We start from the raw sequence: 27832 nt of genomic DNA on the forward strand, positions 1-27832 counted from the left end.
ATTTGTTTGTTTAGTAAATGGATCTTGGGAACAAAACAAAATGTAGTGGGAATCATTTTTAACACCCCAAGTAAGAATTAATTTAGAATAAACCGTGAATTTACAATTACAATACTGGAAGTGAAAATAATTCAATAAACAGGGTTATTGGATCACCCATGCAGCTACTTTATCAGTGGTATCTGATAACAGTATATTAATGAAATACAATTGTACTTCTAAGATTAATTTTAAAAATTCAACACAGATTATACAATTACGCATAGCTACTTAGGATTCAGAATAAAGATTTAAGTTCTGGGACCTAGGTTATTATGTTGCCAGCAGACACTACACAGGGAATTGGAAATACCAAAATATACAAAAAAGTAAAAGAATACCCCATCAGTCACTTCTTTTTAGAGTATTAGGACTAACAATATGAATTACGCTTAACTTGAATGAATGTCTGCAGTAAACTAGTTTTGGCTTTGCCAGTAGTTGGATAGCTGTTAGTGTAATGTGTAACATTACATCAATGTTTTGTGTGGAGTGTTAGACGAAAGTGTCAGCTGAGAAATGCAGGAAAGGCTGCGGCTTTTTTCAAAGTACCTGATAATCTTGAAGTAATTTCTACGATCATAAGTCCTATAATCTATTACATATACAAAGCAGGGTGTACGTATATATGTCTGGGATCTCCTCCCAAGCCCCTGCATCAACTTCAACCAAATTTGGCACAAACACAGCACACCTCACAAGTATCAATACTGTATAGGTTTATGAGCACCAAGCACCAATAGGAGCGAAGATATGGGCAAACTGTGTTTTTTTTACAGTGCCTGGCATACATGCTGCCCTGTACAACAGGCACATTGTGTGGGAAAAGTATTGGCTTCCCAAATGAACCTGCTTTACTGGACAGCCTACATATTAGAAGCAAGAAACAGTTTTTCAGGCTCAAACATGGAGGCTGCCCTGCACAACTGCAAAACAGATGCGTTGTGTTGGAGTAGTATCAGAGTGTGATATTGACCTGCTTCGCATAGTGGTCTGTTTTAAGCCCCTGAATGTAGCCTGCCCTGCACGGCAGGCATGTTGTGAGAGTAGTATCAGCATTCTTCATTGAACTGTACTGCAGGGTCTACACATGCCAATCAACATGGCTGAGGATGTGTTGAGATGTATAAATGAATGGAGGGACAGAGAGAGGTGGAGGAGGGGATGGTCAGAGAGAGGGGAAGAGTGGAAGATGCATGAAGCAGGTATAAGGTGCAAAGAGGCTGTGGGCAGGAGGAAAAGGAAGAGAAGGAGATGGAGATGGAAAGACAGAGGAGGAGGTTGGGTGGTTGGTTGTTTTTGGGGAAGGAGACCAGACAGCGTGGTCATCGGTCTCATCGGATTAGGGAAGGATGGGGAAGGAAGTCGGCCGTGCCCTTTCAGAGGAACCATCCCGGCACTTGCCTGGAGTGATTTAGGGAAATCACGGAAAACCTAAATCAGGATGGCCGGACGCGGGATTGAACCGTCGTCCTCCCGAATGCGAGTCCAGGAGATGTACATATAGAGGTGGGAGGATAGGGTGTTAAGACACAGGGAGGAAGAGGTGGACACACACAGGGAGAGGAGGAGGTGTGTTCAATATGTGTGTCAAACAAGGGTGAACCCATAGGGAAAAGCCTAGTAATAATAGTAGTAACTGTTACTATTATTATAATCAGTTCCTATAATTATCAATGTGAGTAAGTTACCACTGCTCATAGTTTGTTTTTAACATTTGTTACAGGAGTTGCCTGCAGTGGGTACTTCTGCCTATCACTGCATAAGACTGGACTCATTCCACATTTCCGAAGGCTCTCTTCCATGATAAGATTAACAGCACAAACTGTGTGAGTGTGTTAATGTAATGTCAACATCCTTAACAGAGGCACCTTCACAGAGACAAGGAACTTTGGGAGTGCTCCTACAAATTATGATGGACATTACTCTTCACATTGTACCAGGTGTTCCAAAAGGAATATTGGGGTTTTAAGGCTCTGTAACATTTATTACACAATTAATGTACAATTATAAATAATGCCTAGAATGAAAGTGAGTACCATTTGAGTAATTGTTGCAACAACTGCTTCACTTCTGTTTCTTAAGTCCAGCAGATCAGCGGGTCGTGGACACATACAAATGATCCTTTATGAACCTCCAAAGGTAAAAATTTCATGATGTCAGCTTGGGTGGAAGTCATGAGAAATGAATTCTATAATCTGGCACCTTTAAACCAATCCACTAGTTGAGTGCAACATCATTTAACTGAGTTATGCTAGTAAAGCAGCCCGTCATATATCTGCCAAATCAAGTCCTGCAGTTCAACTTCTTCAAATTGAGAAAAGAGCCCTAGTTCTAGTGCATGAAGATAAGAAACACCGATTACAGTTGCTTCACCAAAAAAGAAAGGGCAATAAACTTTCTGCTGGAATATGGCACAAAAAACATTCAACTTGGGGGGACTCTTCTTGTAACTGTACCATCTCATGAGAATTTGCTGACCCTAGATGCGCACGTTGTGTGTGGTATTCACATTTCCACTTAGGTGGAATATCAATTCATCACTGAAGAAAATCTTCATCATCATGTAGCAACATTATATTTGCAAAGTTGGCACATAAAACATAGTCTGTAGAATTTAGAGCTTGTGTAAAAACAACTGTTTGAGTTGCTCTTTCATTTGATGTATTGTTTAGAACTGTAAGCTGAAAGTAATAAATACTACAAAGCCTTAAAACCCCGATATTTATTTTGAAACATCTGGTATATTAATGATATGACAGGGGTAACATCCACTTACATGTTGACAAAGATGGCAAATGGCTCAAAATGCTTTGAAACATGATATACATCTTACAACATGTAAAAATAAACTATACTTTTATAAGCAGAATTAGTTTTGTCATACAAATATTTGGGAATAATTACTCATGGTAGCATAAAATGGAATAATTTCATTTCCTCATTAGTGTTATCAGAAATAGCACTTCGTCTATGAAAGAGACTCTGTAAGAAAAGTACATAAGGTACTGTTCGGGTGCGTAGGTATCATAAAGGTTTTAAGAGAGTAATCTGGTAGTGTCGTACAACATTCTGGGTAGTGATCCTGAAGGTATCACGAAGCTAAGATTAGATCAGTACATAGGAAGTCATTCTTTCCTCATTACACTTGTGGACAGCACAGAAAGGAATCTAATACAATGTAATGGAATACAGAGAACAACAACATCTGAGACAGTGGTTTGTGGCATATAAATGTATGAGGTATGCCCAGAAAGTAATAATTTTTTCTGTTGCCCCTACTGGTCCAGCTACTTTGGACTATCTCCTCAGCTTTTCCCACACAACTCCACTCTCTGCTCTGGAAGCACCACGACTGCCATTTCTGTGAGCCAATTAACAGTTCACATGTGATGTTTTGCTGTGCAGACAACACTTGAAACGACTGTATGCAATCAAAGTATGTGTTAAACTTGACAAAGGTCTTGCTCACACCGATCAAAAGATTTACACCAAGCCTACATGGTTCTACTTTCTCTTACTGTCACGTTTGGAAGTAGTTTAGAAGGTTCAGGATGAAATGGACTACAACGGGACAATCAGAGTGTACAGTTTTGTGTTTCACATTACTTGATTGAATGGAAGTTTAAATTTCATGTTATTCGGCAATAAAACCCTTACCATTACATCTTGCAGTTGAGTCAAATATTAAAATGTATTTGAAATATCGAATTTAACAACTCCCAGCAATTGTTGGCATCTGGTGCTGTATTACTGATAAAAGACCATAACTGGCATAGTGCTTTATCGTGGGATGCAGTAAAATAAAATCTGAATGGGCAAACAATCAGACATGGTAGTATCAAGAAATGGAGAATTCAGCTACTCTCTACTTCTTGATACTACCCATTCAAATGGTATAATATTGTGTCCAACTATAAATCAATGTAGCAGTTATTTATTTTAAGATTCAAACAATCGAAATTCCAGGTTGGAATATTAACAATGTAGGGAAAGATAGATTGCTACTTACCATAAAGAAGACACGTCAAGTTGCAGACAGGCACGATTAAAAGACACCCACATATAGCTTTCGGCCACAGACTTCATCAGTAAAGACACACACACACACACACACACACACACACACACACACACACACACACACAAACGACCGCTGACTCCAGCATCTCGTAGCAGAGATTCTGGCCCGAGATGCTGGAGATGGTGGTCTTGTGTGTGTGTGAGGTGTGCACCTTGCTTGTGTGTGTGTGTGTGTGTGTGTGTGTGTGTGTGTGTGTGCGTGTGTGTGTGTGTCTTTTCATTGACAAAGGCTGTGACCAAAAGCTATATATGAGTGTCTTTTAATTGTGCCCGTTTGTTGCATACTTTTTTTAAGGTTCTATGATTATGACTATTTTATTTTGTATATTTAGTATTACTAATCAAACCTGTAGGACTGTATGCTTGCAAAACTTGGAGTGTTCAGAAAAAAGAATTAAATAATCTTCTTGTTTTCAAGGAGAATATCTCAAGAAAGATCTATGACCCGTTATAGGAGGAGATCACTGAGGAATGAAGGATCCAGCATTATTGAGAGCTGCAGGAGATATAGGAGTGGCCAAATGCTGTACGCTCAATGACAACTGAATGGCTTGCACGGGCAAGTCGTATCACTCAGATGGATAAATAATGAAAGCCTTTGAAATATGTGAATTATTACTCCCTATGGAAGAAGACCTCTAGACAGACCAAAGAATAGGTGCTGATCAGCATACGAGGTGACTGGCAGCAGAAATCAGGAAATAGAATTGAATAGAATGCGGGTCTAGTAGCTGTCTGCAGTCCACTGGGCCCGATCACTTAAAGTTAAGTAAGTTATTAATTTATTGATGTTTGCAAATGTTAGACAATGGGCTAATGATCTGGTAATCCGAAAGCTGGGATCCAAAAATAAATAAATGGTAAAACAAATGTCAAGTAAGTCTGCTTGTTTTTCTCATGCAATAATATTTCATCCTGTACCTATAGTGAAAGTGAGAGATTCTCTAAAGTGCCTTTTCTACAAACTAGATGGAACGGGAAGGTCATGTACGTGCACGTCGCCCCCACCTGTCATCATCTAGCCGCTGCAGCCACTGCTCCTGCTCATGCAGCTCTTGCAGTTCTGCCTGCCGCTTCCGCCTCCGCTCTGCTATCATCTCCTCCACCTCCCGTCGCAGCTCGGCACGTCGCACCCTCTGCCTCTCTGCCGTCAGCTGGTCGATGCGCTGCTTCTCCATGATCTCACGCGTCAGCTGTGAGCAAAAGACGGCCGGGTGATAGAGGGTGAGTGGGGTTGTTTGGGGGTGGAGACCAGACAGATAAAGGGTGATTTGCCACCACTACAGAGCTGAGCAAGCAAGGCAGTATTGCATTCTGCGCAGAGAAGGATGGGTAATAGTTTTCAGTATCACCAGTATACTCTCTATCTCTGCCACATACCACACAGATGGACAAATGGATGCAAAAATTGTCAGTCACTGAACTCCAAAGTCACCAGCACCCTTTCTCGAGATCATGGTACTGTTGCACGAGTAGTCAGTCTTGAGGCAGATGGAAGGTGTACAGAGGTAGTGGGCAGGTAAAAAAGGAAGAGAGGGGAGCTGAAGATATAAAGAGAGAAAGGAGGATGAATGGTCAGACAGAGGGAGTGGAGGAAATGGACAAAATGAGGTGGAGGAGGACATGAAGAGAGAGAGAGAGAGAGAGAGAGAGAGAGAGAGAGAGAGAGAGAGAGAGAGAGAGAGAGAGTGAGTGGGGAGGAGGAGATAACAGATAGAGGTGGAGTATGAGGTAGACAGACAAAAGGTGTGAAAGGTGGACACACAGACGGGGAAGAGGAGCTGTGTTTAATGTGTGTGTCAAACGCATACACACATGAAGCTACACGGAAAGGTCTAGCACTATAACTAAAATGGATGAAGGCATTAAAAGGACTGGATGATTGCGGAACTAATAGGATGAACCAGCCACCCAAAAACAGATTCAAATTTGCAACCAATTAAATTGGGCAGAAGTCCTCATACCACACAAAAGTCAACAGTTTCTCGCTACTACTATCTTGTCGTCTCCTAAAATTGAGTTTTACTCTCTCAGTAGATCAAAGGCTTCCCTCCTATCAGCATACAAAAACCACGATTTGAGTGTGATGCCACAAACACTGCATTCGAGTGGACCTTTGTGCCGCAAGAGATAAGTGTGTGTCATTGGGACTGACCAATATGAAGATCAGAGAGCACCAGTTTATCCATTCTTTGAGTTTGAAAGGAAGTGTATCACGGTTGCACAGTCGGTTTGACTGAGCACAGTTTGTTGACGGCCACTTACAGCTACTGCTTATCCCACTCAGCCATAACTCTCTGTTACCTATAACACAACAGCATAACCTAAACTAAAATACACCCAAACAGGCTATGAATGCCCAATGGTACCGACCGGCTGCCGTGTTATCCTCAGGCCACAGGCATCACTGGCTGTGGATATGGAGAAGCATTTGGTCAGGACGGGTCTCCCGGCCATATAACAGTTTACATGACCGGAGCCGCTACTTCTCAATCAAGTAGCTCCTCCGTTTGCCTCAAAAGGGCTGAGCGCAACCCGCTCGCCAACAGTGCTCGGCAGACTGATGGTCACCCATCCTAGTGCCAGCCCAGCCCGACAGTGCTTAACTTAGGTGATCTGATGGGAACCGGTGTTACCACTGCGACAATGTCACTGGGTAACACAATAGCGTGTAGGGGGAGATTAAGATGAACTGCAGTATTTTCCTGGCGGGCTGCATCCACTGCTCTGTTGACCTTCTCATTCCCCTCGATTCCCCTCTGCACCCAGCAGAAGACCACTTGTTTCTGCTGCCTTTGCAGGACTTGTATAGTGTCCTGGACCATTTGATTTATCCTATCCACTGAGTACATTGGCTGAATGAACTGTAGAGCACTAAGAGAGTCCACGGAGACAAGAAACTTTCCTCTGTGTAGCAATTTCACGTGCTCCTGTGCCTTCTCGACCACCCCTTCAATGTGGACGACCATTGCCAATGTGCGTTGCCAAAACAAACCACCTTCTTACATGTACACCACGGTAGCACATTGGCAATACAGTAGTAAAAGTACCTTTCTCCAGCTTTTCCAAATGCCACAGAAGCTCTACTCCGTATCTTGCTGGACTAGAACTTCTGGAAGAAAGGGTATGATACTAGAAGCCCATGCTCACTACCCAAACATTCTGTCTTGGTTTTTGCTGCAAGAAAATACTTGTTTGATGTCACGTGTCCTGCACTGCGACTGGCTTGTAGAAGCAAATTAAGCCAGGCGTCATGTTGATTTAAGGTTTTGTGAAGCTAAAGTGCTGGTTTTTGTATACTTCTATAGCACAAAAATATTTAGTTCAACAGTTGCACTGTATAAAAGAGCTCTTCAGAACGTATTGTTTTCAGTGTGATTGGTTATGCAGAAATATTTGGAAATTTGATATTGACAGTACCTGTTACCAATTCAAGAAACGAAATCTGTGAATGAGTCCTTGATGATGTTATGGTACTTTATTTGTAAACGTCCATCCTGACCACATTGATCAAGATGGACCTTTATAAATAAATGTTATGTCTAATCCAAGTTTTAAAAAATCCTGAAGGTGGCTTGATTATTGTGGGGAAAATCTTTTGCTGAGAAAATCAGCAACCTTTGAAAAACACGAAGAGATAAATATTTCAAATAAAGTGAAGAAACGGATGAAACATTCTCGGTTTCACCATCAAAATTGGCTGACACTCTTATGGTCACAGTTCTATACAAGTCCATATTTACAGCCCTACATTCTCGTTTCAACCCTAGGATGATAATTATGAACTCTAGTATACTGACATGGCAAGGAGTGTGTAGGGTGTATCTGGAATGGCAGGTATCAGCAGTGTAGATATTCTAAAGAGATACAAATCATTTCATACAGCGAAATCTTGCAAGCAAGAAATGTGGACATTGTCAAACGTAAGGTGTTGTGCTACAGGCTGTTTGCCTCCCATGTTCAAATATGGACTCTCAGCAGATATTTTCACACTAGAGTGATGTGTTGATGAATCAGCACTACATTGTTTCAGAAAAGTGCTTTGAAGTTATCATGAGGCTTTCTTTTGAAAAACTTTCAAGTGTATATTTGCAAAGTTATTTTACCTTCAATTCATTTGATTTAATAGGTGTTAAGTAAACTTTACTTTTTCCAATAATGTAAATAAATATCATGTAACGTCAATAATAGGATGTAACTGTACAGTAACTTTTCATTTTGAGCATCACCCTGTAAAACAATGAAATGGCACAAAAATCAAGAAAAAAAAGCTGTCTAATATCAATTTTGACAAAAAATGACGCTAAACTTGGCAAAAAAAAATCACAAAAATTGAAAAAATAAAGTCAAAATTGGCATAAAACAGCACTGAAACTGGTATAAAATAACACAAGAAATGACTGAATAATACCGAAAATGGTAGAAAAACAAGTGGCAGAAAACAACATCAAAATTGAAGCAAATTAACATTGAATTGGCATAAAAACTACAAAATTGATATAAAATAACACAAAAACTGGCAAAAATTAACACAAAGCTGGTAGACAATAGTACCAAAACTGGCGCTAAACAGCACCAAAATTGCCGAGAAATAAGATCAAAACTGGTACAAAATAACATCAAGACTGGCATAATATATGAAAATTAGCAGGAAAAAACACAGGTGGCAGAAAGTAACACTGTAACAGGTAGACAATAGACTGAATGGTATAAAATAACACCAAAACTGACATAAAAATAACACACAAATTGGCAGAAAATAAACCAAAATTAATAAAAGAACCACAGAATTTGAGAGAAAATAACATTGAAATTGACAGAAGAGAACACTGAAATTGGCAAAAAATGCAGGAAGTAACACCAAAAGTGGCAGATTTTAACACTGAAATTAGTAAACAAAACAAAACAAAAAAAGAAACAGTTTTTCCTCATCCCTACTAATTACGTGTACAGTCCACAGGCGGGCTTTCCAAGATTGAGGAATAGAAATATATGAGACAAGAACAGTTCAGACATGATCTTTGTATGAAACTGACAACCTTCTTGAGTTAATAACAGTGTATACGTCTGCCTGATATGGTAACATCAGCACCACATTTAAACACCAGTAAGTGCCACCCGAGACTCGCAGACCGCCACTCACCTGCTGGCGGTACCGGTCCTCCTCCTCGGCCTCCTTGCGCAGCCGCTCCGCCTTGTCGCGCGCCTGCTGCCGCATCATGTCCTGCAGATCCAGTCGCGTGCGCAGCGCACGGTCCACGTCCTCCTGCTCGCGACGCAGTGCCGCCTGCCGCAAGTCTTCCTCCGCCAGCTGCTGCAGCAGGTCTGTCCGCTCCAGGCGCATCAGCTGAAACGGGAGTTTGCACTGTCACGGAAGAACGGTATGACACCAGGCAATGAGCCACACTGAATTCTTAGAATAATGAATGATGTGTACAACGAGTCACAATACATTGGAGTAGCACCCTCAAACAGAAACTCTTTCATTGCCTCTAATACTTTTTTTTTTTTTTTAATTTAAAGATAATCCTAATTCTGCTCTCATTTCCGTATTTCACTTTTGATCGTGCCTTGCATATCCTGCTACATGCCTTAGAAATCTCATTTTCACACTCAGGATTCTTAGTGCGACCTTTTTGTTGTTAACCCTGCCTCATTCCCAAACATTGCTACTCAAAGTAACAGTGGCTTCTAAATTTTCAGAGTGTCTCTTTCCTCTGTACACTTCACCTGATAGTACCACTGATTCAGTTAAATTCCTCAATCTTACAGTGAAAATCAGATGCACTTTCATGTAATACACTGCATCCCAAGTATTTAAAATTTATTACCATGAATAACACATTGTGTTAGAAACCCTCCCAAGTACACCTCTTGCCACGACAAGCACACGGACAGCCACGCAAGGCTGGAAACAGAGGATGAGTTGAGAAGTAATCAACAGGTATTAAATTAGGTGACAGATTTGGGACATTTCGTTGAGTAACAAAAGACAGTTGTATCTGTAATTCGCATACCAATTTTATTTTGAAGCACCTAAAAAGTCAACTGCAGATAAAGCATCAAAGTAATCACAGAAAGGAAAGAAACTTTATAATAATAATCCCCTACAAATGGAGGAACTAATACTTTATTCAATACGGTGGTAGCCATTAAAAAGATTCAAGTGTAACCAGGGCATCTTCTCGGTCTCAAGATGAGCACAAATACAGAAAAGCCCACTGTTCCAGTGGCTGAGGCTCCACTAGGTTAGGAAACCTTTGGGGCAAAAAGGGCAGTTCTACAGCCCAGCAGGTGACAGCTAGCAACTTGACCACCCAGTAAGATGGCACCAGACTACTCTCTTCAGCTGTAGGCACACTACTGTGAAGTGATGCCCAGCTACTAAAACACTGACCACCGCCACACCAGGCCATTCTGCATCATCATCTCGAAAGGATCAGGACCTGCTGACTCGCCCACAACTGCATCTTTGCTATAGGCACTCATCTGCCATACTGCAGTACAGTTTGTCTGTTTGTTAGTTCAGGCACAGTTTAGCAATGACGCTCGGATCTGTTCACTGTTTCGGGCTTTTGGCAATCACATTTCGCAGCACCATGGGAGAGCAATAGCACCAGCCATATGCCATCCGGTAAGGTTCATCAATGTCTGCCAACCCCCCCCCCCCCCCCCCCCCCCCCTACAATTTTACTGCCTAAACCCAGTTCTTGTAGTTCAGTATTCTCTCTATGATGTGTCTCAGTTAAGCTCGCACAGTTCTAGTTCAACGGCCATTCTACAACTCATTTTGCGAATGTGTTTGTGTCTATGGAAGCTGCCCTTGGTTAAGATTACCTTGTTCCTCTCTGATTTCAGAATACATATCTTTGTCATATTTTCTAAATCTTTTACTTATTAGTGTTGCAATTTCTTTCACCTTTCTGCAATATTCATACAAATCAGTAGCTCCCTGCAAGTAGGGTCACACACCATGTCTTCCCACAGTCTGTTAGTGAATAGAATATTAACCTGAGACCCTGACAGCCTATCGGTATTCATGTCACCCATCAGATGGAGCTTTTCATTTATGCAGCCTGGGAAAGAAGTACTGTGTTGATCGGTTTAGGTGTGGTGGCATGAGTTTTGGACCTACTTTTGTTTTTCCTATAGAATGACATGAATTTTGTTTTGGTATCAGGTATCTTTGAGTTACATTAAGCACAGATTCTCTACTTACTGATGTAATTAAATTAGTTGGTATCAGACATTTAAAGTCCAAAGCTGCAAACAAATTCTGTCTGCAGGCATGCACTACAGCTCTTTCCTAAAACGTGTCTATCTCCCACAAAAATCACATAAAAAATCAGAAATTCATACATTACATAATTGTCTATAATGTCCCTAATCATGCCAAAAACCTAACCTTGATTTTAATTTTGCTGGAGTTTTATTAGTTCTTTTTCAAACAAGTGAAATTATCCCACCCAGAAAACGGCTTCAAACTTATCACACTGTGTCTCAAAAACAATTCAACTCACTGAGATACCTCTTTTTTTTTTTCATTGCTTATCAGAATATCATGCTCGACACTGGATCTTCATCACACAGTATTTCATGACTCAAAATTGTTTGTTTGCAATATTTAACTTGTAGTAAGTATGAAGTTCAGAGTCTCTATCTCCTACAAAAATCATGTAAACATTTTGAAATTCAAGCAGTTTTTTGATCTCAAGTCTCTAAGCATGACAAAAAACTTTTTTTAAATTTTAATTAGAACAGGAGTTATGTTTTTTCCTTGTACTACAGCAATATTTTGTGTCTGCAAAAGATTCCTACTTGAGAGCTGCCAAACACAATGCTTTGTGCTGTATAAGTGCTAAACAGTGGAAGCTGACAATATCAGGACAGCTACCACAGGTACATTGGTTGTGGGAGCAGTACAGCCCACTATAACTTAATTACCAACTAATTTATACTGGAGTACTGTCTCTCCGAATCATATACTACAGCTGTACTAAGTCAATATATATAAGTACAGTCCCTTCCATACTATATGGAGTGATACTCAAATAGAACATTTAATTTGCCAAGCAAAAATCATCAGCTTGTTTCAGAAAATTCCTTCGAACATTGACATCATATAAGGCACGGTTCAGATTATAAACTATCATATCGCACACTCCAACTGTTTGTCATACTCCCTGTTGTATAGCAATGAAGAAACACACTGAAATCTGAATTGATATCAAGGAATTTGTCATAGTGTGGAAGATTTGATAACTGATAATTAAACATAAATAAAATTGTAATTATTGATTAACTTGGAGTGTATATATATTCTAAGACAAAGAAAATGAAGCACTATGACGGAGTTATGCAAACTGGTCACAAACATATTCATACAGGTATTGATGGAATATGCAGAACTGTAAACCTTTAGCATCTGACGATAAATATTTAATGCTGCAGCGCAATTTCACCACAAAGCTGCCAACAATACTAAACAGAGGATGTGCCGATACCAAGGTATAAAGTCTGTGTGAATTTCATTCCGTGTACTCGGTTGGATAGTAATAATGCTTCGCAGACAGTTGTGTCAATAATATATGCAGATGTCAGCATTTCAGAGAGGACGTGCAGTCTTAAAATCCCATTCTGAGCCTATTCACTATGTAGTTACTACTCGCTCACATGGTTAGTGACAGAGGAAAGGATTCTGTGTACCGTATTTACTCGAATCTAAGCCGCACTTTTTTTTCCGGTTTTTGTAATCCAGGAAACTGCCTGCGGCTTAGAATCAAATGCAAAGTAAGCAGAAGTTCTGAAAAATGTTGGTAGGTGCCGCCACAACTAACTTCTGCCATCGAATATATGTAGCACTACACAGGGTTGCTTTGCAGGCACAAAGATAAATACTGGCGCCAAAACCTCTGCGTCAGTAAATAAATTTTAAAAAAAAAGTGGAAGTCGAGCTTTTTTCCTCCGCCCCGAGTTTCGAGCACTGCATTTTCATACATTATCCAACGAAGTAAATACAAATTCCGTATTGTTCATCTTCGAATGTAGCAGCATTTCAATGTACTATGAAAATCTGACTGGCAAGACTGTTTGGGGTTTTTGTCAATATGGAAAACTCTACATTTTGAATTTTTTCCTACCTGTGAGAAGAGATGGTTGGTAATAGGAACTTTTATGAATTGTGAATCACATGCAGTATTCTCTTCACCATAAGAATAATACGTATATAAACATTTTGCCATGTATTGTTTCGTGTATGCTGCTATCTCATTTAAATCCTGTCTGCCTAATAAACTACGAAACTAGAGTGAGACAACAGCAAACGCGGAAGAATATACATATCATGTCATGTTTATATTCGTGTTATTCTTATGCCTAATAGTGATACAGTCAGAAATGAAGCACGGCAATTGACTAGATTTTTAAATCTAAGATGACTCTAATTTCTGTGCAGAATGTAATGTACTAAAGAGGCGTCTGCAAAGATTTTCAAACGGAGAAAAATTTTCGCTAAACTCTCGTTCAGAACATCTTCTATCATACACAGTCTATTATTTGGTTCTTGTTGATCATTATCAAAGAAAGCGGCAGTGTAAGTAACAACAAATAGCAGTCTCTTGCCATTGTTTCGCTAATGAGACAATTCCTCTTTTTTTTTTTTTTTTTTTTTCCCCTCCCCATTGTAAGCGGCGGTAGTGCGCACAAAAGCAAGCCATGCCGCGAGCGGCGACAGGCCGTAAACACTCATTATCAGAATATGACAAACAATGGATGACACAGTACAGTAATGCATTTTCAGCTTTAGAGTGATGTAAACACCTATAACAAAGAGAACGGCACTTATGAGATCAAAGAAAAATAAGCAATCAATTCAAACCAGACGAAGCACGTGAAAAAGGAAGGGTACCCGTATAAATACGGTCGGAGCGCCTGACGCATAGAAATGGCTACCTGGTAAAGCTTACTGCTAAGCTTACGACTCGAACCAAACTACTGTAGCTGTATCGTCATTCATTCGACCTAAATTGTGTCTCATATTAAAATGGACCAACTTTGTTTCGATTTGTAGGTGCGGACTAAAACTTTTCTCTCTCCTTGAATTTTGAGTCTCAAATTTCAGTTGCAGCTTAGATTCGGGAAATTTTTTTTCCCTTGATTTCGAGTCTCATTTTTCAGGTGCGGCTTAGATTTGAGTAAATACGGTAGTTTTGCTGTTGTTTCAGAGCTTCTCAAAGTGGCTGATAGAGTGCTGGGCCACTGATGCCAAGTTGCACCATGGTCCAAAATCCAGACTGCTCTGTTAATGCCACCCATGAGCAGCTGGTTTAAGTCAATTCAAATGGCAGGAGAAGGCAAGGACGTATCACCTATAATAGGACCATGTCCTGTAAAGCAGTGTTGTGTTCAAGGCAGTCTTTCTTACTTACAGTTGTTGCAAATGGTCTAGAGGGAGCCACTGGAAATGTAAATCAGAATGAGTTATGACAGTCCCTCAGTACTAGTTCAGGAGTTCACTGAATATTTAAACATTTAAGTACTACACAGCAGATAGAAACTGTGATGAACTGTGTCACTAGTTACTAATACAAATTTGCTACTTGGATATAATTACAGAGTGTCCTCAACCACTGAGAGGAGATGGCTTCTATTGCCAGCATTAATGTACGTTTGTTAGTTCCTGATAGCCATTCAGACGTATATACAAGGCACGGCCAGAAAGTAAGTACCATTTCATTCTGCCACCACCATAGCACTTGTGTCACAGTTCTGCACATTCACACTCGTCTCTCTGGTTCATTGTCTTTTCACTGATTTAATTACAGCTGGGTTGTGTTTACACTCGTTAGTGATCATTCAAAATGTTTAAGACAATCTCTGATCCCACCAACTGTGAAGTGCATCCTGTAATACAGTTTTTGAACACGAAGCATGCTAAGCAAGATGAAATTCACTGTCAACTTGTAGAGATTAATAGTGAAAATGTACTGACTGACGGAATATTGAGGAACTGGATGAGACAATTCAATGCCAGACAAACCAATGTTCACGACAAAGCACAGATGGGCAGCCTTCTGCTGTCAGTAGTGGGGCTTGGTAGAGAAAGTGAATCACAAAATTCGTGACAATAGACAGTTCACAATAAGAATACCTTGTGATGAGTTCCCACAAATTTCTAAACTGTTTTGCATGATGTCACAGATTGCAAAAATTTTTGCCAAGTTGTGTTCCCATTGGGTTTATGCTTGCGGATGTCAACAAAATGAAGTGACTTGGCAGCGCTTTGACATTTTTTACTTGACACTGCTGAGGGAAATGAATTCATAACCAGAATCGTGATTGGCAAAGAAACTTGAGTTTGCCACATCACTCCAGAATTGAAATATCTGTTAACGGAGTGGAAGCACTCAAGATTCTTTGCCAACCTACCACAAAAAAGAAAAAATGACAGCACAAAAGGCACTCTCCCTGTTGAGTTCCTCCCCAGAAATGAAAAGGTGACCACAGTACGATACTGTGAAACACTGGGAAAATTTTGAAGTGCAATTCAAAACCAAATGTGGCGAGTGCTCGGTCAAGGCACTGTGTTGCTTCACGACAATGCACTTCTCCGTTCCGCTGGTGGCATTCAAAAACCTATTCAACAATTTGGTTGGGTGCAGTTCGATCACCCACCATACAGCCCCTGTCTTGCACCTTCTTATACCAATTATTCCTGAACTTGATGTGTGATTTTAGAAAAAGGTGCTTCAAAAGCAACGACGACACAAAAAACGGTGTTCAGCAGTGGCTACCTTCACTGGCGGCTAGTTTCCATAATGAGGACATAGAAACGTTAGTTTTCCACTACAACAAATGGCTGAGCAATTGTGGTAACTATGTAGAAAATTATTTACGAAATGCTTTTTCTTGTAAAAATAAATTTTGGTTTGAAAGAATGTTTTTATGAGTTTTTTCTAAAACGGTACCTAATTTCCGGACATGCCTTGTACCAATGCAGCAGCAGCACTTTTAGAATAAGGCAAAATGAAATACTAGTCTTCTTATCATTTTTATGAGTCAATACACATTTATCAGATGATTTTTGCACAGTCTAATGACAGTGTGCATTACCAGAAATGTGTTTGGCAATATATGTAGTTCCAAAATGATTGCACATGGTATTTAATGCAATGTGCTTGAAGGAGGAAGGAGGAGAAACAATAATAATAATAATAAGAATAAGAATAAGAAGAAGATGATGATGATGAAGAGATAGAAGAAAGTATGAGAAGAAATATGATGATGAAGAAGAAAAAGAAGAAAGTATGGGAAGAAATGTCTCCCAAGGTGAAATAATTACAGAAAGATAGAAAGAACATAGATTATTGATTCTCTGCTTGCAACAGCTATTGTGCATCTTCTTTCTTTTATGCCTCCTTTTGCTTAAAGATTAACATGTAGTGCAGGACATTAGATAAATGAAATGTGTGTATGGAATTTTTGGCTTCTGGGGAGTTTGGGTGCCTGATGCACGTCTTTCCCTTTGGCACCACTTGGGTGACTTGCACATCGATGGTGATGATACTAATGCTGCTGCTGATGATGATGGTGATGACAAACGCACCCAGTCCAAGGCAGAGAAAATCCCCGACCTGGCCAAGAATTGAACCCTTGGCCCCATGATTGAGTCAGCAAAGCTAATGACGCAGACTGCTGACTAGGACACTAGAAAGTTGTCCCACTTATTTGTCTTGAAACTTTCCCCTGCTTTCCTTTGTCACCCATAGAGTTGGTCATTAGTTTCCACAGCAGAACTAGTTACACTAGTTGCAATTAAAACTCACATCTTCCTCAAAGAGCTTGCGGGAAAGGCTCTCTTTCACCCTGGCCTTCTTCTCTTCTTTTTCTTTCAACTGTTGCATCCTTTCTTTTTCCCGCTCCTCTCTCTTCTGCAAGAACTCCACGAGCCTCCTGTAAATGTGAGGAAAAATGTAACAGATGAGTCAGTAAGGTGTTTACAACAGTTTTGCTGTGACAAGTGACAATATAATCCGATAATCAGCTTAAACTATCTTGGACTTTTCTTCCTTTATTTGTTTTCTCCATTTTGATGAACTGAAACAATGTCAGACTTCAAAGTTAATTATGATAATCACCAAATATGAACTAAAAATTTTAGCAAGGTCAACATAAACACCAGTTAATGAACGCTACAACCATATAAAAAGGCAAAAATGGGCAGTTACTATGGGGTGCAAGATTAACAGACATATACAAAAAATGACAGTTTCACTAGTTTACAGAATCTAAAACGTAATGAAATGGAGAATCTCCACGTACTTTGATACCATTCGTAGAGTAAACAAATATGATTTTTTTTCCTTAAGAGACTTGCTTTCAGATAGCAAGCCCCTAGCAGATATCAAAATTACTTCACAGGCAGTGGAGCAAAAATCTGTAATATTCAGATGGTAATTTGTGTTTTGCTGATCCCTATGGTGTGGTTAATTTTAATGAGGACTTTTTATTTCACAGAAGAATTTGATATTTACATTTCATAGAACTACATACTAATAAACTTTAGTTACAAAACTGACTTAAACTAGTTTAATGTGCTAAGTTACCTGGTTGTAGAAATGCAATTGATTTTAAAAAACATCCAGTAAGTTTGAAGTTACTTTAAATCTCGTTGTTTATATAACAACGAAATACTGAATACCACTTAGTTTCTATTCCAAAAAGCAGGATCTGATTATAATTAATACTAAATACATGAACGAAATGTGTGTTGATTACATTATGTGATTAACGAAGTTAGTTAATTTCACGTTCCGTGATGGACAAGGATTAGTCATTTCATTCATTTCAAAATAAGAAAAGAAAACAAAACGTCCACCATCTAATCTGACACATTAAAATGTCCACATCATACCAAATTCTGGACGTAACCTAACAAAGAAATGTACACGTTTTTTTATTATAAAATTCTAGGTCCCACAGCTGAGTACTATGTCACATTATGCGGCATGAAACTCAAATAAATAAATGATTCAACTGCCCACAACTGCCGTGGCACCAGACCATCAAGCACGTTGATACATCATTACATTTGTGCACTTTTTATTTTGCGGATAACTGCGAGTATGGATAATATGAGCAATTCTTTTATCAAAATTATGTAGAATGAGTCAGTTTACAGGATATGTATACATGATTAGCACATTAATGCAGCTACACTTAAAAACCATGTTTCTTTAACAGGCTACCAGTTTTTAAGTAGAACACTGTCAATGGACTAGAAGGAGTTGTCCAAGAGAAATGATTTTAAATTACATTTAAAACCTGCTTCACCACCTGTCACACATTTTATGTTATAGGGGAAACGAGCTCGTCTCTAAGCCTATGACAGCTTTACCAATAAGTAATACAAGTCATTTTCTCCTCTAGTGTTGTAGGTATGTACATAACTATTCTTCCCAAATTGTGATGGATTATTTAAGATGAATTTCATTAGTGAAAATATGTATTGTAACAGTGCACTCAAAATGCCTAGCTCCTCGGAGAGGTAACTACATGATGTCCATAGGTAAAAACCACATATTATTCTTACTGCTTGCTTTTGTGCATTCAGTACAATACGTTACCCCAGAAAATTATTCTATACAATGTTACTGAGTGGAAATATGCAAAATATGTCAGGCGGTTGATACGTTTGTTTGCAAGATTAGCAATTATACGAAGAACAAAAGTAGCTGAACTTAACTGTTTGAGAAGCTCAGTAATAAGCTATTATGTTAGCATAATCTGTAGAAAACTAATTACCCACCCAGGCTTTGCATGTGTAGCACTAAGTATCCACAGCAGAATGACTCGTCTGGCACAGAAGTAGTTTTGTTTGTGGGTCACTGTACAGAGTTATAATTAAAATTCAGAGAACAATATTAGGTTAGTTGGTTGATTTGGGGGAGGGGGCCAAACAGCAAGGTCATCAGTCTCTGTGTCCTTTTAAAGGAACCATCCCGGCATTTGACTGAAGTGATTTAGGCAAATTGTGGAAAACCTAAATCGGGATGGCCAGATGCAGGTTTGAACCGTCGTCCTCCCAAATGCGAGCCCAGTGCGATAAATTTGCACCACCTCACTCTGTCAATATTAGGTAAGGGAATATCATAACTTTTACATAACTCAAATGATGTAAACAACCCGCATCAGGAAAGATCTCAGGAGGGACGATTGTTAGCTGTTCCACATTTAATTAGAGTTTGTGGGAATGACTGGAGCCTTGAGCCACTGCGCTACCCGGTCTGCCTGACTGTAGCACCAGCTCCTTGTGAGCTATGGCCACTTGCCAACTGCCCAACTGCAGAGCCAGTCTCGTGCAGTTCACGCAACTGCAACAAAGTTTCGTGTAAGCTACAGCCAGCTGTGAAGAGCCCTCTGCCACGCAACATCGGCAAGATGAATGCTCTGTATGAATCATTATTCATATGAAGCACCACATGCAGTGCAACATCGGTACAAAGCACCTTCCGCCATGCAACACTGATAGGAAGCACCCTCTGCCACTCAACATTGGTACACTCTGTCACGCACAACTGGTGCAGAGGACCGTCTGCCACACAACACGGTACAAAGCACCCTCTGAGGGAAAACATGATTATGAAGTACCCTCTGAAATGAAAGAAATAGTAAAAACCACCTTACACCATGCATAGGGACCAGGCAATATAGCATCTATTTTCTGCAAAATTACCATCTCTCTTCTCCTTTTATCTTTTTTTTCCAGAATTTGCAATTGATCTGTTGGAAAAAGTAGAATTTTTCTGCCAATGAACTGAATGTGACTCTGGTTGAAGATGTTTCTGGACATTACATGCATTTTCCCATCCAATCTGATGATTACAAATTCCGCAGAATATAAAGTTCAACCTTTCGTGGGCATTTATAGCTGTGCGACCCATGCTTGACAGTGCTACAGATAGAACTGACAAGGCACTTAGCATAGAAGTAGACCCAAAAGTAACTCTATTTTAACATTAGGGAAAGAATTTCAGCACAGTCAGAAAATGTGACAGAATTTGTTTTCCAATTGCTAGGACGTAGACTGTGGACACTATATTTATATAGTGGCAGATAACTGCAAGCATAAACAAACAGGAAGTTTGATAACTATAGGCAAGAGAGAGGTACAGGGAAACAAGCCCTGCCTCCCTCTCACAGGGCAGCAGCGAACACCTGTATTCTGATCACTGATCTCTTCTTGTGTAGTAAGGGACACACTTGAAATCAGTGATGAACAAGGATTAATCCTTTCACTCATTTCAAAATAAGAAAACAATGGGCAACGCACATCACACGGCATTTGGGGACAGCTACCATGCAGTTGCTTGGTGACACTGGCAGAGTATTGTTAACAATGTAGTTCAGGCCCGACCCCTAGAAATATTCGATGCAACAACATGTTAAAACATTCACCGCCTAATCTGCCACATTAAAGTGTCCACACCATACCAAATTCTGAACTTAACCTAACAAAAAAATGAACACATTTCTTTATTATAACATGCTAGGTGTCACAGCTGAGTACTATGTTGCATTATGCGGCATGTATCTTAAATAAATAAACCATTCAACTGCCCACAACTGCCACAGCACCAGACCATCAGGCACATTGATATGTCATTGCATTTGTGCACTTTTTATTTTGCAAACAGATTCTTATGCATATTATCTTTCCAAATTGTGCTTTGCCAGATGATGTGCGATAATAGTAACTGAAAATTTGTTGCCTTTTTGATATTTGTACGTAGAAAATAAAGCTATATCAAACTATCTCTGATAAAATAGTTAATCTGGATACAATTTGCTATGAAATTGTGTCTATTAGATAATTTCACATTTTTGCATTTGGAGGCAGGATTCACATATATTGGAAAATGCGAAATTTTCCAGCCCCTGACCGTGCAGAATTGGTACAAAGCACACTCTGCAATGTAACATCACTACAGAGCACCCTGTGCCACAGAACATTGGTATGGACCACCCTCTGCCACACAACATCGGTAGGATGTATCCTCTGCACGCAAAATCGGTATGAAACACCATCTGCCACGCAGAATTGGTACAAAGCTCCCTCTGCCATGTAACATGAGTACGGTGCTCTCTCTGCCATGCAACATCAGTATGAAGCATAGACACAAATCTTCCTTGTAAATCAGTCAGTCTATTAGAGAAAACCATAACTAAATCCTTATAGTATTTCCTCAGATTAACCCAAACATACAGACAAAATTAAGGCAGAGGACTTTAATTTAAATATGTATGATACAAGACAGATAGAAAAGCATATTTAAATAACTTTTGATGTACTGGTTTACATACTACCCATTTTGACTATATGAAGAACAAAAAACAAGACAGCATCAGTATTGTTGCAGAGTATTATTATCCAGAAAAGGAAAGAATCAAAGTGTTTAAGATGTGGTGTTACAGAAGGATGCTGAAAAATCAAGTGCACTGATAAGGAATGGAGGGCCCCTTCTCACAACTGGCAAGTGAAGGACTATATGGAAAACAGAAACCAGTAGGAGGGGGGACAGAATGACAGGACATGTATGAAGGCATCAGAGAAGAACTTCCACAGTACTAGATGGAGCTCTACTAGAGGGCAAAACCTGTAGAGGAAGACAGAGTTTAATATATACTGAACAAATAATTGAGGACATTGTGTTGCTTCAGGACTATGGACTATACGGAATATTACATAGTGATCATTATTTGTTGCTGAAATTGTCTTCCTCATATTGGTCTTGCAGCTGGTTTGTGGCAGCTGCCACAATTTTCTCTCACGTGACAAGCTCTACAACTACATCTACATCTGTATTTTGCAAACCACCAGACATACAGGGAAGATGGTATGTCCCATTGTAACAGCTATTAGGATTACTTCCCATTCCATTTGTGTGTGGAGCACAGGGACAATGATTATTTGAAGCCTCTATGTGTGCAGGATTAGATTAGAATAATTACTGCACACACAGAGGCTTCGAACAGTCATTCTTCCTGTGCTCCATGTGAGAATGGAATGTGAAGAAATCCTAAAAACTGGTACAATGGGATGTACCCTCTGCCACGCATCTCATGGCGGTTTGCTGAGTACACATGTAAGCAGATGTAGATGAAGAGGTTGGCACAGCAGAGGAAGTTGTGCCAGAAAACCTCAAACTGATAGACAGAGAAACAGCTGCAGTAGCAAATAATGCTCACTATGTAACTGGTGAATATTATGTTTGACTACAAATAACGTTTGTCAGCCAGTGAACTGTAAAGGCTTAGTAAAAAGACTTTGTGCTACCTCTGACACCATTCTGTACAAGAACCAACTGGCAGAAAATTAACACTTTTGTATTAAGTATGTATGCTTTAAGAAAATCCTCCATCAGTGAGCCCTTTTCTGTGTGAGTGCCACTATAGGGGAGAGGTTACTGGAGCTCCTGTTTATTGTTTAGAAAAACATTTATTGTGAATAGTGAGATTCATCAAAGCTATGAACTTTTGGAAAAAATTGAATAGGGATGTTTAGAACATTAAATGGCTGGAACATTAAAAACCCAACATTTGTTCATCATGCCAAAGAACTAATGTATCGGGACAACAGTCTCTTAAAAAAATATATAAATAAATAAATAAAAATAAACAATGGATACTGGCATGGTCTACAACATAGTTTTAGGATTAAATGTAGAATGGCAGATGGGTACATAAATGGTTTTACACTACAGACTAATTTAAATAGTTGGCTTCTGAAGTTTAAGGTCTAAAGGAAATCACCAAAGAAATTCTTTACCTCCTACAAAAATCACGTGGAAAATATAAAACTTATATATGATGGATGTCCCTATAATGTTTCCAAGCATACCAAAAATCTTTTTTCAATTTTCGTTAGAGATGGGGTTATGGTTTTCTTTCTCTTTTTTTTTTTTTTTTTTTTGATGAAACTTTCCTACGTGGTAAATAGTTTCAAACTTTTCTCTTTGTACCTTGAAAACTACTGAACTCTTTGAAATAGTTATTATAACAACAACAACAACAACAATAATAATAATAATAAACCTTTGTTTGGCAATGGATCTTTCCCTAAGTCTCATACTGTTTCTGCTATATAGTCCAGAAATTTTTTTCTGCTCCCAGTATTTAACTCTAAACAAGTACACAGTGTACAGTCACAAATCTCCTATGAAAGTCTTGTAGAAAATTTGAACTTCACTTATGGTACAGACCACTACAATGTCCCTACGCTTATCAAATATCTGTTCTTAATTCTAATTAGTAGCAGAGTTATGTTTCTTCTTGAGACATGGAATAGTTCTGCATCCACAAAACTTTACTACTCGAGAACTGACAGGTACAATTCTTTGCCCAATGGAAGTGGTAACATTTGGGAGGCGACAATGGTAGGCTTCTACTGTAGTTTAGTTGGTAGAAGCAGTCCAGCCAGCTAGCTGTCATATGGCAACTAATTTAAACAGGACTATAGACGCCTGAACTTTTATGATCTTTGAACTAACACTGTTCTGACATGGACCTTCATAGCACTTCCAATGGTGTAACAGGACCAGTGTGAATCTATATCAAGGCAAAGACTGAGAGAGAGCAGGGGAGTGTGGGGAACTTTCTTTCACCTCCTTGTTTTTATCAAACTGTATAGTATGGAGGACCACTGATGTAAAAACAAAAAAAGTTATGAGAGAGATGCAGCAGATAATAGACATGGCAACTGCATGCATCAGTAGGTTTATAGACTCACCTATTTTCCATTTCAACTGATTCCATTTCCTTCTTCCTCCACTCGTCACGCGCCTTCTTGAAGTCATCCATTTCCTTCTTTGTTTTCTTCATCATTAGCATCTTCTGCTCAAACTCCCTGTAAAGACAAAATGTTTCATAATAGCTCTTTTCTTTGCAGAAGGCAAGGAACAAATAATGCAAAATATATATTGAAACACAGCAAGAGCAATTAGAGACAGAAAGTATTTTCTAACACTCTGTTGTTAACTTGCAACAGCATAAATTTAGTTTGTGCACCATCTGTGCTGCGTATCAGTTGTACAACGACTACATTATGCTTCCAGCACAACGTCTCTGCCCTGCAGGTTTGCTTACCCTTGGTCCACAGGTATTTCCCTTCTGAGACTACTTACCAATATCAGAAGGGCATTGCCTGTTGTGGATGCAATACCATTTACGAGGCTTTTTTTTAAGTAAGGTCCATTTTGTTGTAGACAATAGTAGTTCGCGTGCATAGCGCAACGAGCGCACGCGTCGTGTATCGGCACGCCTCAGAAACAACTGTGCTCAGTTACAGCTCTGTAGCTAACCTGTACGGTTCTGTTCTGTGCTTTCAAAATGTTTGAGACTATCAGCTCGACCACCGCGTGTGCGGTTCACTCAGTGATACGGTTTTTGTCAGCAAGGAACCTGTCTGCTGCAGAAATTCATCGACAGATTTGCAAAGTGTACAGTGATACTGTTATGAGTGAAAGCAAAGTGCGTAAGTGGGGACGAGAATTCAAAGATGGCTGTGAGAACATCCACGATGAGGACCACTCCGATCGCATTTCTTTGATTACAGACGGTTTGGTGGCTTCAGTTGAAGCGAGGATTAGTGAGAACAGGCGCTTCACAATAACAGGTCTCGCAAATGAATTTCCTAATGTGTTGAGATCAGTGTTTACAACATTGTTTCTGAACACCTAAAGTTTAGGAAACTTTGCTCTCATTGGGTCCTAACAGAGGACCGCAAAAAACCAAAGATTTGAGTGTGTGCTGAAGTTCTTGACTCGTTATCACGAAAAAGGTGACGGCTTCTTGAGTCAGATCGTAACTGGAGACAAAACACGGGTTTCGCATATCACACTCGAATTGAAGCAACAGAGCACGGAACAGAGACATGCACATTCGCCTGTGAAGGTGAAGGCCAAACAGACTCTGTCCCAGCGCAAAATCATGGCGTCGGTGTTTTGGGATAGGCATTTTGTTCTGTTGGTCGACTTCATGCAATGAGGAACCACTATCAATGCAGAAGCGTACTGACAAACCCTGAGAAAGCTATGCAGAGCGATTCAAAACAAAAGTCGCAGCATGCTGACAAAGGGAATTGTCCTTCTCCATGACAATGCAAGACCTCACACTGCAGGTCAGACCCGCAATCTATTGGACAGTTTTGGCTGGGAAGTTTTAGGCCACCCACCCTACAGTCCTGATCTTGCGCCGAGTGATTACCACCTGTTCCTTCACCTCAAACAACACATCAGTGGCAACCGTTACAATGATGACGACGATGTGAAAATGGCAGTTAACTCTTGGTTATCGGAACAGGTGGCAAGTTTTTATGAAGAGGGTATTTTAAAATTGGTTGAGAGGTATGATACGTGCTTGAACAAACTTGGCAACTATGTCAAAAAATAGAGTAAAGTATGTACTTTCTTTTGTTGTGTATTTATGTTCAAACGGACCTTCCTTAAAAAAACACACCTTGCATAAACTATCTGTTGATACACTGATTGTTACAGGCAGCACCAGGGGGTACCATCCATGCTCCCAAGCAGCATTCACATCAGAAAATGGCAGCACTGCTATTTAAGATAGAGTGCAAAACCCATCAGGCATCATTTCATCACTTGCTCAGTCCTGGGTCAGGAGCCGGCTGCACCTTGCACACCATTAGTCAGAACTTCACCGAGACTCGCCCCGACACTCGAATCTACACCGCTAGTGAATGTTGGGGGCACGTTCAATAGAGCAGACACCACACATATACCATCTCAGCATTAATAAAACACAAACTACAGGGTCAGATTCCTGACCGGAAATGGAGGAAAAAACGTCCTAAAACATGTGTCCGGAAATGGATAGTGTGTGTGCAATGACAACAAATCATCCCGTAACACGGTACACAGCTGCATTGCATCCACATCACAACAGATGTTCAATGTGGCCTCTACTGGATTGCAGGTGATAGGTATAGTAGTGGTTGTAATACAGGATACACATAATTGTACCTCGGTTTACACCATGTTGGCATGCCACTTGTCTGGAGCCTGTACAAGAGGTTTCAGTACCCTGTAGAAACCGATCCTCAAAATCTGGTGTTCGCACAGTCCAATGTCTCCCTGCACATTCGTCTGCCTGAAAGGACTCATTATCATACAAACACTCAGAAAGCGATCAAAATGTCAAGTGAGGTGGTTGGTGTGTCTGTGAGGGTATTTGTTTTGGCATAGCCAGGCTGCCTCTCAATCGATTCCATCTGCTTGGGCGCACACAAACACCATCTCGACTTGTTCCTGACATGAATACCAGACCATTCTGCTGCTTATATGAGACTTGTCCAGGAAGTAAGTCCCGATCGGTCACGAAATGGAACCCACTGGGAAAATCCGGTAAAGCTTTGCACAAATGTGTTGGGCAGTGTCTCTAGTATGCCCATCTATCGTGTCAAGTCACTCTTTTCAGTTTTGAGTGAACAGTGAGCACGTAAAGATGTGTAGGGAATAGCATCTGCCGTCAAGTACGAAGGCCCGGTTAGATATTTCGCCTGTGTTATGCAGCCCTCATAACACAACTGTTGAGCAGTTCCTTCCTCGTGCCAATCCTCAGCCGCAAACTGCAGGGGCAATGAAGACGCTCCTGCAGCATTTTCAATGAGAATACAGTCCGTAATTGGCTCCCACTGAGACTCATCTCAGGAACCGCTGGCTATGAAGACAAAATTTTGCCACAGACAACGAGCTGCAGACCAGTGCAGATAACTGGCCGAAAGAACAGGCGGCTGCTTTCTATGACGAGGATATTGGAAAGTTGATACAACACTATAAAAACACTTGAAGTTGGAGCAGCGACTGTGTAGAGAAATGGGTGGAAGGTGTACCTAACTGTTGCAAATAAAACATTTCTGGTTTTCACTGTGGTTTCCATTTTGCGACCGATCGGAGCTTACTTTCTGGACAACCCTCGTAGTACGCTGCATCAATTACACAGCCTGCAACACACAGGGAAGACATGGCACGTAATCAGAGGACCTGTCATACGCCATCACCACCTACTGCGACAATGATGCATTTTTGGACACATGTTCATACGATCTTCTTTCTTCCATCTCCAGTCAGGAATTCATCCCCGCAGTTTTTCAGTTTTATTAACATTCGCCCTGTAAATATCATAGTAATATCTATGAGCATAGATGGCCCACGGCAACTTCAGTGTGGATGCACACTACGTCTGAAATCTTGCAGGATGCAGCCAAAAGCTGTGAGCAAAGGAGTTAATTGACAGTAGATGCTACTAGCATGTTTCAAGTTGAGAATTTGGGTCAGGTGGGAAGTGTGTCTGGTTCACTGAGGCAGTTAAGGCTCCTTTAAAGTGGGATATCTGGGTTCAAGTCCTGGACCGGCATTGCACAATTGTTGTCGATGTCTTCGTTTCTCTTCAAATCTTGAGTACAGATAGACCTCATTTATATGTATATGTTCACATATTAGTTTTGTATTTTGTTCTTTATACTCGAGCAATACGCGGCAGACACAGTTCACCAGCAGATATCCCTACGTCACACTATGTGCAGTGGGGAGCTACTGACACTGTTCTGAGTGTCAAAGAGGACCTTAGACTGATATGCTACAAGAGTTACCAATAAAGATGTAAGACAACAATGTCACTACAAATATGTTTA

At 40.1% G+C, this 27832-nt stretch overlaps 1 protein-coding gene across 1 annotated transcript in view; it reads right to left on the reverse strand.

Moving 5' to 3' along the window:
• Positions 1-27832, reverse strand: part of LOC126428171 (meiosis-specific nuclear structural protein 1-like) — a 99447-nt gene that overhangs the window by 20866 nt on the left and 50749 nt on the right. Inside the window, exons 6-9 of the mRNA XM_050090084.1 lie at positions 23909-24025; positions 16947-17073; positions 9266-9469; positions 5131-5315 (exon numbers count right to left, since the gene is read on the reverse strand). Coding sequence (XP_049946041.1) covers positions 5131-5315; positions 9266-9469; positions 16947-17073; positions 23909-24025 — 633 coding nt within the window. The remainder of the gene's footprint in view (positions 1-5130; positions 5316-9265; positions 9470-16946; positions 17074-23908; positions 24026-27832) is intronic.

Source organism: Schistocerca serialis, chromosome 12, assembly GCF_023864345.2.
Source record: "Schistocerca serialis cubense isolate TAMUIC-IGC-003099 chromosome 12, iqSchSeri2.2, whole genome shotgun sequence".
NCBI classification, from domain to species: domain Eukaryota; kingdom Metazoa; phylum Arthropoda; class Insecta; order Orthoptera; family Acrididae; genus Schistocerca; species Schistocerca serialis.